This window comes from Metopolophium dirhodum, chromosome 1 (assembly GCF_019925205.1).
Source record: "Metopolophium dirhodum isolate CAU chromosome 1, ASM1992520v1, whole genome shotgun sequence".
Lineage (NCBI taxonomy): Eukaryota > Metazoa > Arthropoda > Insecta > Hemiptera > Aphididae > Metopolophium > Metopolophium dirhodum.
The window spans coordinates 128,177,540-128,192,961 of record NC_083560.1 but is presented as its reverse complement, the minus strand read 5'-3'; the positions used below and the strand labels follow the sequence as shown (position 1 = coordinate 128,192,961).

The following is a 15,422-nucleotide window of genomic DNA, read 5'->3' as shown; positions in this document are numbered from 1 at the left end:
GAATCAACTTCCTCTAAAATGAACAATTTGTGGAAAACGAAATATGTACTATACGTCTTAAGTAAATCTCCTATCAAGGTTAATATTTTTCTTAACAATTCTATTTGCCGGGACAGTTTTTGATTGTGTTTAATTTTGTTTATATTATAATAACGTTTTGGAAATATTATTATGGGTACCTACTAATACATGGTTCACGAAAAAAAAAAAGTAAAATTATTACAAAACGAATAGTTCTCAAAGTAGTAATCAAAGTGATTGTGTAAATAATTTACATATAGGTACGATTTATTGAATATTAACAGTCTCGTTAAGTATTCAAATACATACGTTTATATTTTTAGTATTTCAAATACTTCTTAAATATTTTTTGACAAATGTATTTTAAATACTTAAAAATACTTTTTCTTTGTATTATAATAAAATAATGTATTGTTTATTGTATAAATAAAATTCCAGAATACTAAATCCTTTTTCTCTTTTTACCGTTGTATTTCAACAATCAATATGTTTGTTTCGTATTTCAATATTTAAGCAATTTTCATTAAAATAATGGTTAACAATACTTTAAACTATTTAATTTAAAGTAATTAATAAACAATTATCTTAATACCTCTTAAATATTAAGCAATTTAAAAAATGTCATCAAATACGCTTATGACACGATACCTAAAATGTATATCTAGTAACTGCCTTATTGAAGTCTGACTTGACCTAATTAAAATGTAATAGGTATGTGACATCTGAAATTCTTGAACCAATTAAAGAATGTATTTATTAATTACTTCATTTAAATATTTATTAGTCATTTAGTTTTTATTTATTCATTATTTATTAAGTACCTATATAAAATTCGTGAATATATAAATATTTAAAAAAAAGTACTACCTGTAAAGTATTTTGAATACTTTTTAAATATATTTATATTTATATTTATATTCAAACACTTTTAAAAGACAGTATTCGAATATGTATTAAGTATTAAAAATACAAATGTCACCAATCGTACTTAAGTGCGTATTATGAATACATTTGAAAACTAACTTCTTACCCAGACTAAATCTCAATTAATAAATAATTGGTTAATACTAATTTGTTTAATTATGTACCTTTGTTTTTTTAGCTCCTTGCAAACGAAAAGAAGAAGTCCAACCTATTGTTCCTGATCATTCATCTGCACCTAAAAAACCACGTTTGGTCTTTACCGATCTTCAACGACGAACATTACAAGCTATTTTCAAGGTAAGTACCTACATACCTATAATAATATCAACGGGTTATTTTTTAAACAACTTCAAGAAACGTTTGAAATATGTACTTAAAAAATGTACGAACATTATCTGTTTAAAATAATGTGAAATATTATACGTTCTATAACTCACGTTACAATATTAAACAGAAAACTTTTAGCTTGTGCGTCAAAAACGGGGAACAAATTGGCAAAGTTCAACTTATCAGTTATCGAAAAACATATACTTAACTATTTAACATAAGCGATATCAAAATTAAAAACGCTTGAAAATTCAATATTTTACCCTTCATTATCGAGAATTTCATTTCATATAGTTAAATTATATTGAAATTTAAAGAGTAGTAAAGTTATAACTATTTTTTTCAAGATACCTTATTTAACCATGAATTATACATGTTATGAAAGACATATTTATTTCTCTCCCTCCCTCCCCCACAAACATAAATGTAACTAAAACATATTATATTAAACTAATCAACAAATCAAGTTTACGTAATAAACCAAAAACTCAAAACTGTATTGCAACAAACGGAGTAAACAAAAAACAAAATCGAAAATATAAAATATACCAAAATATGATTAACGGAACAAAAACAATTTTTTTTCGTTACTAAAATCGAAGACTTAATAGTTAAATATATTTAAAATCCTTGCAAGTTTGTACACACGTGAAAAACTAACTTTTTTAATTTGCGTAGGAAACGAAAAGGCCGTCAAAAGAAATGCAGGTGACCATAGCTAGGCAATTGGGCCTGGAACCGACTACAGTCGGCAATTTCTTCATGAATGCCAGGAGACGGTCGATGGATAAGTGGAAGGATGAAGATCCAAAAGTAATGGCGGCATCGAACCACCACCAAGACGACATTGTAGTCAATATGCAAACAGGGACACATATGGGTAACCACCAGTCTGAAGTGTTGTGACCAATAATTAATTAGGATAAATATAGATATTTATTCCAAAATGTTAGAGTACAATATCGAAATGTGATTTATTTTCTGGCCATATATATATAAACTATAAAAGTTGATAGGTTTATTTCTTTTTTATTTATATAAAAATATTATCTCGACATATATATTATGGTAAGGCAACATAACATATTTCCCGATAAATTTATCCCAATTGATTTTTCATCGAAACACTCAACCAAACCATAACCCCGTCCCATAAATATACAATAATTTAAAAAAAATCGAAATCATATAAAAAAAAAATTCAAAAATCGATCGACTTCTGTTTGTATTCATTATTTGATTATACCAAATAAATGTATTTTTATTTTTTGTGGATATATAAATCAATGCTACGTTATACTGTTCATTTAAAAATATTTCATACAAACAGTCAAATTTGTTTTAAATAACAACAGTACCCATAGGTATTACGCTTTAAATATTATTATTTTAATACGTCATATTGTATTTATTTCATCGAAAACCACTTCACTGATGTTTATACAATTATTTACCTAATGATCTCTTCGCATTGTAGTCATATAGAAGTATATAATATTTTTAAGGTCCAACCACTACCTTTATCGATTGTTCAATCGAATCAATTATCTAGTCAAAAACCGCTCAATTTACATGAAAATTGAAAAAAAAACATATTTGTAAACAATTCTTTTGAAGTATATTTTTATCGAAACTATGTGCTTTCACAAATTTTACCAAAATGTAATCCGTCATCATATTTTGTAATACCTAACATATAGAACATAAAGTAAGGACTAAATAGTTCATTATAACAAATTAATTTATAAAGAGCTTAAATATTTTTAACTGAAAATTAATATTTTTTCACAAAACTGATTACCAAATAGAAATTCCTAAAGAAATCGTATTGTTCGCGTCCAAGTTTCTAATAGAAATTATATAGTGATAACTTAAGCATTCCATAACGATTATTATATCTAGTCAAAATAGTTAGTGCAATCGACTTAATGTCAAATCTGATAACTAGTGATTTTTTTATTATTTAATTTAATTTTAGTTATTTATTTATTATATTTTATTGTTTTTTACCTAAGTTTTGTTTTGTGGTTTAACAATGCTGTGTTTCAATTTATTTTTAATGTGTTTGAAGTAGAAGAAAGTATCAAACGTAATAATAATGATTTAATTGGGGGTAATTTGGTTGCTCAGAGATTGTTAGCTTATAATTTTTTTATTTAAAATCTCCTATGGAAAAACCAATTACCTACCCGAATAAAATGCAATTTTTGTTTTTGTCAATAATTTTTTTTTTATTTCTTTTTTTCGTCTCAACTTTTGAAATCTATAAAAATATATATCCAACATAACTGTCTTAAATATTTAAAATGTCATCTATTTATATGATTATATTTTTACTTGCGGTCGATAGTATTCCAATTATGGTTAAAGAGCATTTTTTGCTAATTTATTGTTAAAACAAAATTGTTTTATTCCCAAATAAAAAATTCAATATTTTATTTAAAATTCAGATTTTCAAGGCACAGATTCTTCGTCTGTTGAATATTTTGTTTTTCACGTGTACATTATAAGAACCCATTAGTATGTAGAATAATATTATTTTAATGTAAGTTTAGTGCGTATGTGTGGTTGCCTAGCCAGTAAATTATTTTTAATAAAACGAGAAAATATTATTATTATTTATAATTTGTATCATAGATTTTTCTATTATGCATCCAATTTACTTGTAATAAAATAATTAATACACATGCACATTAACACGTTAAAAAAATAACTACAATCAAATATGATTAGTTGTAAAATATTGTAAATATTTATACTTTATAACCTTTAGGTTATATTAAAATATGATTGTATTTTTTGGGCAATTTTCTGTGCGAATATATAAGTAACTATTTAGATTCGAACACGTCTTTTTTTAAATACTTGGCAATTTAATTATCTGTTACTTTAAATGTATTTTTAGTTGTTTAGTATTATTATTATTATTATATTATTATTATTATTATTATTATTATTATTAAACAAATTTATGTGTTACCTACTTTAATTTATATACCTAGTCATTTTTTTTAGTTTGTAAACAATTTATAAGAAAATATTGTATACTAAAATGTATTTTTTAAAAAACCGTTTCTAGTCTTGGAATGCTACCAATGTATTAATACTAAATACTAATCTAGTCATGTAAAAAAACATTGTATGTTTTATACTTAATTTCATTTTCTAGTGATATTATATATTATGTATTAATAAATTGTTAACAATTTTCACAAACCAAATTTTTGATAGACCAATAGACCATAAAATATATTATTTAGTTATATAACTATTGAAACATGAAAAAAAAAATTCATTTAAAATATGTCGTCATTAAAATGTTTTTTTTCACGTTAAAAAAAAAAAATGTGAAAAATTCTTTTTATTATCTAAAGAAATGTCTAAAAAAAATAGTGTATTAGATGTTTCTTAAAGTGATTTAACATTTTATCAGTACTTTAATAATAAAGCATTACTGTAAATTCAACGGAAAAATTATTGTTGTTTAATATATTAAATTCAGCGCATTAAGTCCAGTGCATCGTATGAACACGACAACCATGAATAAAAAAAAACACGATATTATCCTATAACAAACGATTTTAAATACACGTTCAGGGTTTCTTTTTTTTTACAGTGTATTGATAATTGTGCTAATATGTATAAGTTTATTTCTCTCATGTGTAATACCATGTAGTGCAGTGGTTCCCAAATTGTTTTCCACTGCCACACATTATTATTGATAATGTAATGTTATAAGAATAATAAAATAATACTAAAATCACACGGCGTCTTGGATAGGCTTTTTAGCTACACCACTGTCGTGAACCCATTTATCCGATATCTTATATAAGACGTATGTGACGCATGGTGACTAAGTATAAGTAAGTAACCGACATTTGTATTTAGACGGTGCAGTTTTTAGGCCACAACAAACATTAAAATTTAAAGTACAGTATGATTGCTGTCCAAATTAAATATTTAGTAGTTATTGTTGTTGTATAAATAAGTTATAGGTTACTCTAGGTCATTAAATAAAAATAAACAAATTAAATATTAGAATGATCCACTCAGTTTTATTTAAATAAACGTGTTCAACGCGCTTACCAATTAATCTTAAGCAAATTTATTTTCCAGTAAGTATGAAATTGTTTGGATTCACTATTTTTGGACAAGAATTTTAGTTTAAATATTGATAAAATAATTTAGGTAGCATATTTGTAATATATTTTATGTTATATTTTAGTATTTCATATAATATAGTACTTTATAAATTATATTGTTATAATTTTAAATATAAGTTAAACTATGAATTTAATAACTAATAGTAATAAGTATACAAAGATATTATGCTTACATATATTATATGTCATAACAGAAACATCACTTCACACAAGACTGCATTCTCCTGGAATACGCTTACTGGTCCCACACTGAGGTTCAAGAGACTTAAGTGACTTATGTGTTTGTAGCCTGCCTTTAATTAATGTATCGATTTTACAATCATGTTGATCTATTTGTCTTCATAATGCCGACAAACTACTTACGTGTGCTAATTGTAATGTTCCCGTTTTCTGTTGTTTTTGTGTAACTATTGTAGTATGCTAAATTTCAATATTATATTATATATTGTCATGTCAACCATAAACGAAGTTAATAGTCCATAGCCAACGGTAAAAACCATACCAAAAATTATGTCTTAAAAATTAATAATTTAGGTACAAATGTTTCAAAAATGTTATTACTCGCCTCAAACGGTACGTATGTATTTGGAATCTATATAATATTATATTTATTTAATTTACCCTTGACTTATGCTGTATAATACTTGTTTTGTACATCCAATAAAATCAAAACAATTAAATTGAATGCAAAAATAAAACTGCTTGATTCCTTAATAAAATGATGGCGTACTACATTTTTTACCAAAAGTTCTTTAAATATATCTAAAATAACTTGTGTGCTATTTACCTATTAAACGGTTTTTTTTTGTATTTTGACTGTTATTCTTTTATTTTATATTTAAATAAAAATCAAAGGCCACAACGTCCACGCATCACTTCAAATCGGCTGCACCTATTTGGCTAATTCTTTTTTTTTTGTGGCTGTAGACAAGTTTTGTATGAAAGAAAATTTTAGAAAAATCCACTGGAAAAGTATGAAATCTGGATGACAAAATACCAAAATGGCGCCATCTGTGCAGCTAATCTTATAAATTAAAATCAAATGAAAAGCTCTTCGTTAGTCTCGATAAAACTCAAAAACAGCTTGACTGATTTGGCTGATTCTGTTTATTGTGTAAATAAGGGTTGTATAAAAAAACATTTTGGTTAAATCTACTAGATAAGTAGAGAATCTGGATGGCAAAAATACAACAGTCGCTCCATCTGTCCGGCAAAAAAATAATATATTAATTATATTTTTATTTATTATAAGGTTGCTCTTGGTTACAAAAAAATAAAATAGTTAAAGAACTGAAAGAAGATAATTAAAAATTAAAATTAAATAATAGAAAACTATATGAGGACGTCAGAAAATTAAATCGAAAAATATATATCTTGGAGCAAAAGCAAATTGTGAACAATGTGGAGAAAATCAGAATGATTTAAAAACTGATAAAAGTAGTAAAGAAGTTATTGAACTTAATGCATCCAGACTAGAAGTAAGTTATAATAATAATAATCATAATAATAATAATATTAATATATTTTGAAAAAACATAGGTGATACATTATAATATTATATACAATTAACATAAATCAAATGGCAGCACTCCTTAAAAGCCAACCTTGTGCTGGGGAAGCGGATCTTATCAGTTAAAATTTACATATAATAGCATAAAGTAATTGTACATATTAGAATAAAATGTATTCTAATGTCTAAAATAAAGAAAGAAAAAATATAGTATAATTAAGTAAATAGTATTTAAATTTACTAATATTAATTATATACTAGATAAATCAAGACTCTTTACATAGCTTTTGAAAGAATTTAAATTACAAAAATGATTTATATTAATATTTAAAGTTTGGCATAGCTTAAGACCAATATATAAAACACGTATGAAACACTTATTTGGCCAAAAACTTTATTATATTTAAGTTAGCAATAGTTAATGTTTTTTCGTTCACACTACACATTCTAAACAAAGTAATAGACCAAGAAACATTATTGTAATCTTACACGATAGAAAACAAACAAAACATAATGGAGTCTGCTAAAAAAAAAAATGGATATGGTAAATGGAAGCTGGGCAAATGGAAGCATAATATTCATAAACAATGATTTGTCGTCGTACAATAGGTATTTATTTTATAAGACAAGAATGTTCGTTAAACCAAATTAATTAAGGTTTGTATGATTTAAGAATTTAAAGTCAGGTATTTATAAAAAAAATTAACTCCAAAACATGTATAATACAGGATGACCAATATTGACCAATATGTCTATTCAAACTTTTGTTAATCTAATTTGAATTATTACTTATTGTCTGTTATATAAAATGTCTTCATCGTGAACAACTGCAATATACTAAAAGTTACACAATACACTTTTATTGAACACGGTCCAGTCGTTTTTTGAGGCTATTAACTTCGGATGAACTAATGTCCAATTTTAGTTGTATAACCCGATTTCGCCCATGGGAAAATGAAAAAATACAAAATTTTTATTTCGACCAAGATGGACATTTAACTTTTTGTGGATTGGATATAGCACTTGGTATAAATCAAATGTGATTCAAACTACTCTTTAAACTTTCCTGATATCTCCAAGAACAATTTGACATTTTCACAAAATCAGTTAGGTTAGGTTAGCTTTTGAGCACCTATATATAATAGCTACAAATATACTCAACCCTCATATTTGTTTTAATAATTACTTTATTCAAAACTATAAACGTGACGATTTTATGCTTTTACCTTATCTACCCGAGTAACTAATAGTAATCATTTATCTACAAAAAAAAAATTACTTATTTCTACTAATTATCTCTTCTATAACTCACGACAACTATTTATAAACAAACATTCCCATCAGAAATCTCAAAATATCCACCTCTCTAGGTTGGACCTACACGGTCCAATTGTAAATCTAAAGCATCCAAGGAACCACTCACACACACAAAAAATCAAAATCGGTACAGCAGTTTAGGAGGAGTTCAGAGACACACATGGACAGAATATGGAGATGATAATACATGAAAGTACTATTGCCTATTACCATGGAATGCGTCCGTCCCACTCGCAACCATTTTCCAGTGCGTATTCCAGACATTGACCGTGCCCGTTTGACGCTGCCTCGTCACACGTGGACATGTCCCAAATACAGCCGTTGTTGTGCGCGTACATTAGACAGCGGAGGTGGCCGCCAGCTGCGGCCTCTTCACATGTCGTGCAATCCCACAGACAACCATTTTCATGTGCGTACACTAGACACGTTAGGTGGCCGTGGGCCGCGGCTTCCCGACACGTGGCCGAGTCCCAGGGACAGCCATGATTGTACGCATACCGCAGTACGTCGATGTGCCCACCTGCCGCGGCCGCCTCACACGTGGACTCGTCCCAGGGACACCCGTTGTCTTGGAGGTACGCCAGACACTCGAGTTGGCCATTTCTGGCCGCTTTCTCACACGCGTACAAGTCCCATGGACAACCCTGTTCCCGGGCGTATCGCAGGCACTCCAAGTGGCCGTTGGCCGCGGCGTACTCGCACACCGACTCGTCCCATGGACAGTCCCGTTCGTGTGCGTACTTAAGGCACTCAAGCTGTCCATTGGCGGCCGCCTGCACGCATATGGTTCGCGTCCATGGAAACCCGCGACTTTCGGCGAACGCCAAGCACTCCAGGTGTCCACTAGCTGAGGCCTTCTCAATCATCGAGTATTCTAAAAAAAATAACGTTTGACCATTATAACAATAATATATTAAATAACATATTTAGAGTCTTTTAGAGAAAGCTTCCAAAAGTCCTGGAACTACTATTTGAATAAATATTTTCAGAGCTCAAAATCCCTACACCCATTCACGAGCATTACTATTATTTGCCCCAATACGATCGATCGATATCGTATGTATACTGCAGGCTCGGATAAAGAGATATGAAGGTGATTGACCAGGGGTGGTATTTAACTTTTGACTTAAACAACAATTAATAAGGATCAGTGCGGTTGGGTTGTGAAAAGGTAAATAGTTCGACACTATAAAAATGTGCTATACAGTCGCTCTTTTTGCCTTATATTCGTTCAGGCCATATCGCTTATCTACGTTATCTTTACACTTACCGTCATAGTTTAAATCAATGTTGTCATACATAATATTTGATTTTGTCTCATTTTTTAGAAATCTCAATAAATCGATACAACAATGTTGAATGTCGATTTTTATTGTCTCTAAATCGTCATAAAATGTTCTTTCTTCGTCATCGCAAGCATAGTAGGCTAGCTTCCTTAGAGAAAACATTTTCCAAATCTGCAGAACAATTAACATTTTAATAATATATACACAAAAAGTAGTTGAAATAATACTTCAATTTTCAACGTCAGTATTTTTTCTGGTAGGAAGGTTATCTAATTGATGATTTAAATATGTTAAAACTGAAAATGTATAGGAATTTTCAAAATTATGGATTTTCAATAAATAAACAGTAAATATTAACGAGTGTTCATCGAACGATTTTCTTATTTTTATGTTATTAAAAAACAAATAGTTGTACTAATACATGAATATATTTAATCGAATGTTTGTTTTATCATTTTCTATACTTGATACAATTTTTCAAATATTTTGACTCGTTTAAACAAGTTTAGCTATAAATGCAACTAATCTCCTAAAATTATCCAAACATGCAGTAAAAAACTTTAATAATGCATTAAAACTCGTAAACTGAAACGCACTTTTTATCAATTTATTAATTCAATAGTTTATCAATATATCGTATTGAAAGAAACAATATTTTAAACGGCTACTTATGTACATAGGTCAGAATCTGGATAGAGAAAGAGTACACACTAATTAATTAAGTGAACGGTTTATTGATATAATAAACACAACGTCGCCATAAGGCGTAAACAATATATGAAAACTTACGATGGCAATTCGTCCGCGGACACGTTCGTCGTGCTCGGCGGTAACGGCGAAACAGAAGGAACATGCCTAAAGGCAGCCGGGTCAAGCCGCACGGCGGAGCTCAAGTGTTAGTGCTGCCAACTATATTAGCTTACAGTATATTGTGTGGCAAGGGCGGGAAGTGAGCTATTTCGCTATTTCGGTCGCAGGCGAGTACTATCACGTTGCGTAGCGATAAGGCCGCATTTTGCACAAGACTGAAATTGCCTTCGCGCACGAGCTGCACATATCATATTTTGTCACGCCTGCACCGAAAGTTTGGTTTTCGATAGCGGTTGAAGCATTCGAAAACGACCTTTTTCCATCTAGCTGGTAGTAAAGTGGGAATTCCTTAACACCTATGGCATGGAGTGCATGCCGTAATCACACAGAAGTCGCACAATATTTACACAACATTGGTAAAATACATCACAAGCAATTTAAACTACATTTTTATGAAATTTTTTTGCTCTAATAAGTAGAAACGTTACAATATGCAAAATAAAGTTTTATATTATTATAAATTTTATAATATGAGTTTTTAAATTAATTATAACAACATCAAAGTCCCAATCATGACATCAAACATAATTATCAAGTATTTTAAATATGTCAATTGCATCAGTAAAAAATCATCATAATATATTCTGAGTGGTGAATGAGGTTAGGTTTTAGACCGGGATCGAATATTTTTTAGAAGCATTTTCCGTCTGGATTTAGAGCAATTTTAAAACTTTTAATTTAGTATTAATAAATGTGAATATATTTGAAATGTGTACAATTTTGATACGTAAGGATATTACGCAATATTACAATATTCACTAATAAAATGATACATTATTGTTGTAATTTAGTAAATATTATTATATTAAAATGATTGAGCTATTATGTATGATACTCTAAATTTAAAAGTAAATTCATTATTCGTTAATATCCAATATAGGTAGGTATCTAAAGAAATGTATAGTTTATAAAAGTCAGCAGTTTTAAATGCCTATTAAAATAATACTTCATACCTAATTTAAACTTAGTGAACATTGTTCATACAAGAGGTTCAATCGAATAATAAATTATATGTATATTTACTATTTCGCTATATTTATCACATTATTGAATGAGACTAATGTTTAAACAAATAACTTAAAAAATAGGTATTTTAAAGTATTCATATGTTCAAATTGGTTAAAAATAGTTGGTTTTGACCAAATAACATTGTAAAATAAACTACAGTCTACAAGTCTTTAAAAAATTATATCAAATAGGTACCAACTAATTGTTTAAAACACTCACAATTCTTTTATTTGCAACAAGTTATATACTCTCAATACAATATAAAACTGGGTTAAGCATTCTATATTCACATACCAACTACCGATATAATTAAATATGATTATTGTATTCAGTGACATATTTTATTATTTAGCACCTTTTTCGGCCAGAACGTAAAAGATTTATAGTAGGTACTGTAAGAACTACAGATCATGAATAAAAGAAATTTTTCACTCGGAGAAAAAACAAAAATACAATATTAGGTACATACTATTAAGTCTTCGATATGTATCATGCGTTAGTACATTGTTATACTATCATAATTAAATATGATATTGAAGGCATTAACAAATTGATAAATAATTAAACTATACATAACATTCTCAAATTTTAAATAATGATGGTAATGAATAAAAATATAATTTTTTTATGAGATATAAAGTACCTTTTAAGTCTTAGTGTAAATTCTCGAAATTACATCTTCTGATGTCAGTTTAAAACGAATGCAAACATTTCTAAACGATAAGAACTAGTTAACAAAAATTCAAACGCACTAACTACCATGACTTATAAAAACAACTTAGTTGAAATAATGAATTAATAAGATATTATGTATTTTAATATAATTTAACTTTTAAGCACGATCTTAGATTATAAGTTTTTTAAGTTGTAACTGTCATATAAAAATTATGAAGTATGAAATGACAAGCGTTATCAATTATCAAGTTATCAACAAATAACCACATGTTATGAAACATTTCTGTAAACATCACAACGGATGTGTTCGGCTGGGAGTGGTGATAAGATATTAAGGTCCAATTCGCGTGACTTTTGTACTTATTAGTTATTATCGAATATCGATTATGATCGTTACGACTTATGGGTATTGTTAAATTGAGATATAATTTCGTTTTGACTTCTGGTTTTTTCTGTTGGGTTCGTTAAATTGAACGGTAGCAGTACATTTAACGAATATTTAGGCATTAATAAGTCACAAACGGATTACTCAAATTAAATTCTGTAAACGTTAAAATTATATTTTTCAACTGCTATTGTAACAATATATCAGGAGCCTTGTATTACATTTTTACAATTTTTGGCCCAACAAATAAAACTTTATTAATATTCATAGAAAAAAAAAAATTAAAAATTTGAAATATGAAATTGTCCGTAAACAGCTCAAAACCAGTCAAAATATTTTGAAAATTTTACCAAAAAAAATTTGGTTTTAAATAAATTTTAAGTCTTTCAAAAATCCTAAAAAGCTCTTATCAATGAAAAAATAACATAAAAATTTTAAATTGACAAAAAAATTTAAAAAAATGGAAATTAAAACTTTTTATTCTGATTTAAAAATACATGAGCACCACGCGCCTAGATTAGGAAAACAATTCAAAGTGCATCGAAATCCCAGGCAAATTATTATTAATAATTATGAACTTTTAGTTAACCTAATATAGGAACGCTTGAATGACTAACAATTTTTACAGTGCATCGGGACATAATATTAATAAATTTACAATTTTAAAATACTCATAACTCGTTTTAAAATTAAAATATAATAAAAATCCCATGAAGTTGCCTAGATAATAATCTTACCTTTAGATTTTATAAGAGGTCAATTCGCTCTAATTTTTATACTAACGGAGCTACACGTGTTCTGCTGAGCGTAAAATTTGATATGTTATACGCACTTGTAAGACGGAGACAACACATGCGGGTATACCGTCCTCTTAAAAACTCGTAATATTGACTATGAATACTATAAATATAAAACTGTATAATTGATTATTATTCGTATCATTTTTATTATTATAAAAAATGTGTAAGTACTATAAACTATTATTACCAATAGCCTATCATTTAAAAAAATATCAAATATGTACCTATTTATCAAAATAATTATTAATATAAATTCGTTACTTTGACCATGATTTAGAAAAATGCAAATTATAACTATAATAATGTTCAAATTAAAAATTAAAATTGATTATTATTATGGTGTACAATTCGTGTCTTTAAAATATATGAATTAAGCTGAATCGACCGCCCTACACCAACCAGTGGGGTGGATACGCGCTTGTCCTAGTATCGATTTTGTGTTTTCTATAATCCTGAAGGGGTCCTCAACCCTCTTTTCGGCAAACACGGGGAGCAACTTCCTGCGTGAGTGCGACGTATAGTATAACGGCTAGCGGGACGCGGTTTCCAATAATTGTTGTGTGTGGCCACCGAGTCATTCACGCGCAAAAAAACAGTCGGTCATTAATATTACGGAGGCAATGTGGCTGTTGCCCGATTGTGCGCCACTTACGTTGTGCTCGGCTGACCTACCGGACTGGTAGCCATCGTGCGTGTACGATTGGTAGCGTGTAGTGTGTACGGGTGGTTGGTGGTTGGAAAACCGCGAGATCGCTTAGTTTTGTGGCTGCAGCTGTGCGATAGCCGTCCGCGATTCCGTGAAGAAACGCGTCATGCTCACTCATGGACGTCCGCAGAGTTCCCGATCAGGTGCAGCCCATAGCCCATAAAATGCAGTGGATTAGAGTGAACATTTATGGTGAATACGCGAGCTTTTGCGCGACTTTTAAGAGAGAAAAACAAATTCTACGATTACGTAAATGATGGTCAGCTGGTGACGACGTGTTCCAATAATAATTATAGCGAGGCTACAAAATAGGTCACGGCTCGGCGGCGGCGGAGGTAACCGATTTCAAGGTTGTGGCGTACGCGCTGCGTCATTATCGCCAGTATAAAATATTGTCTCGTGACGAAATGTGACGGTCGGGCGGGGTGGCGGTATGTTAAGTAATTACTTTGCACAGCTGTTTCACGGTTATTCTCAATCGTGCGGATTTCCCTTTGCGTATGCACCTGCATAGTGAATACTTATTACGACGTAATCCCAACAAACCGGAAAACATGCCCATGGTTAAATATCTTAATACTAATGTAATATTGTAAACAAATAATGCGAGGTATGTGTCAGCGTGAAAAACTCTTACCTCTTCGCTGACTCTAGGCGATTCCTATGCGGGGAGCCAATTCGACACGACTACGGCGGTGATGTTTTTCGCTGTAGTCCGGTCACAACGTGTGGTTTGATGGAGTGGCAGGTGACACAGTGATATCATTTAGTAGCATTATAATATGACAGTAATATAATCTAATTTCGAGATCACTTTATAAATATTGAGATTCTCAATTTTTACAAGAAACAGACGATTTTTCGTTTCACAACGGTCGTTTGGCACAAATGTCGATGAGATGTGATGAAACAAAAATAAACTAGGTACAACGATACTGTCCTAGGACGCTAGGACGGTTGAGGTGTACGAGAACGGTGTGTATACGAGAGCGAGGCGCGAGGGAATTGCCGGCGATCCGGCGGTCGGTACTCGTGCGGCGCGACTAGCCTTCTCGTCCCACCATGTACCTTTACGGCTTGGTGGGAGAGCCGACTGAGTCGCGTCGTCGGTGCTCCGTGGTAGTGGTTGGTAAATAGTAGACTGTACGCTACGGTGCTTGCTGCCCCAAAAGTTTATGACGGACACAAAAAATAATTTAAAAAAAGGTTAGTGTGTTAGTGGATGTCGCTCTACTGTACAGTAGATTACAAGTGGGTCACTGTAATGGATGGTGTTAAATTTGAATTCAATGATATAATATCGTTGTATAAGAAAAACGATTCTGAGCGAAAACGGTCAGTCAGCCTATGATACCAAGTATATTTGATGATATTATTGTGAATAAAGCAATTTATATACAACCTATTTACGTGGAGCCTTGTTTTAAATT

The 15,422-nt window shown here is 29.9% G+C and overlaps 2 protein-coding genes across 6 annotated transcripts in view; one reads left to right on the top strand and one right to left on the bottom strand.

The window, feature by feature from the left end:
* Window positions 1–5,481, top strand: part of LOC132937443 (one cut domain family member 2-like) — a 36,231-nt gene extending 30,750 nt beyond the window's left edge. The window contains exons 5-6 of one of the 2 annotated variants that reach the window (XM_061004268.1): window positions 1,124–1,242; window positions 1,951–5,481. In XM_061004268.1, coding sequence (XP_060860251.1) covers window positions 1,124–1,242; window positions 1,951–2,178 — 347 coding nt within the window. In that variant the 3' untranslated portion in view covers window positions 2,179–5,481. The remainder of the gene's footprint in view (window positions 1–1,123; window positions 1,243–1,950) is intronic. The other variant, XM_061004269.1, reaches the window with a different exon arrangement.
* Window positions 5,482–5,565: 84 nt separating this feature from the next.
* On the bottom strand, window positions 5,566–15,043 carry LOC132937444 (uncharacterized). Of its 4 annotated transcripts, none has more exons than XM_061004270.1 (5): window positions 14,630–15,043; window positions 13,224–13,400; window positions 10,338–10,714; window positions 9,533–9,719; window positions 5,566–9,136 (listed from the first exon to the last, which is right to left on the bottom strand). In XM_061004270.1, exons 4-5 carry the CDS (start codon window positions 9,708–9,710, stop codon window positions 8,469–8,471), a joined length of 846 nt encoding a protein of 281 aa, XP_060860253.1. In that variant the 5' UTR covers window positions 9,711–9,719; window positions 10,338–10,714; window positions 13,224–13,400; window positions 14,630–15,043; the 3' UTR covers window positions 5,566–8,468. The 4 variants fall into 4 exon arrangements, with proteins under 4 accessions (XP_060860253.1, XP_060860255.1, XP_060860256.1 ...); XM_061004272.1 differs by having other exon boundaries at window positions 13,224–13,386; XM_061004273.1 differs by lacking the exon at window positions 10,338–10,714.
* Between the last annotated feature and the right edge of the window lie 379 nt (window positions 15,044–15,422).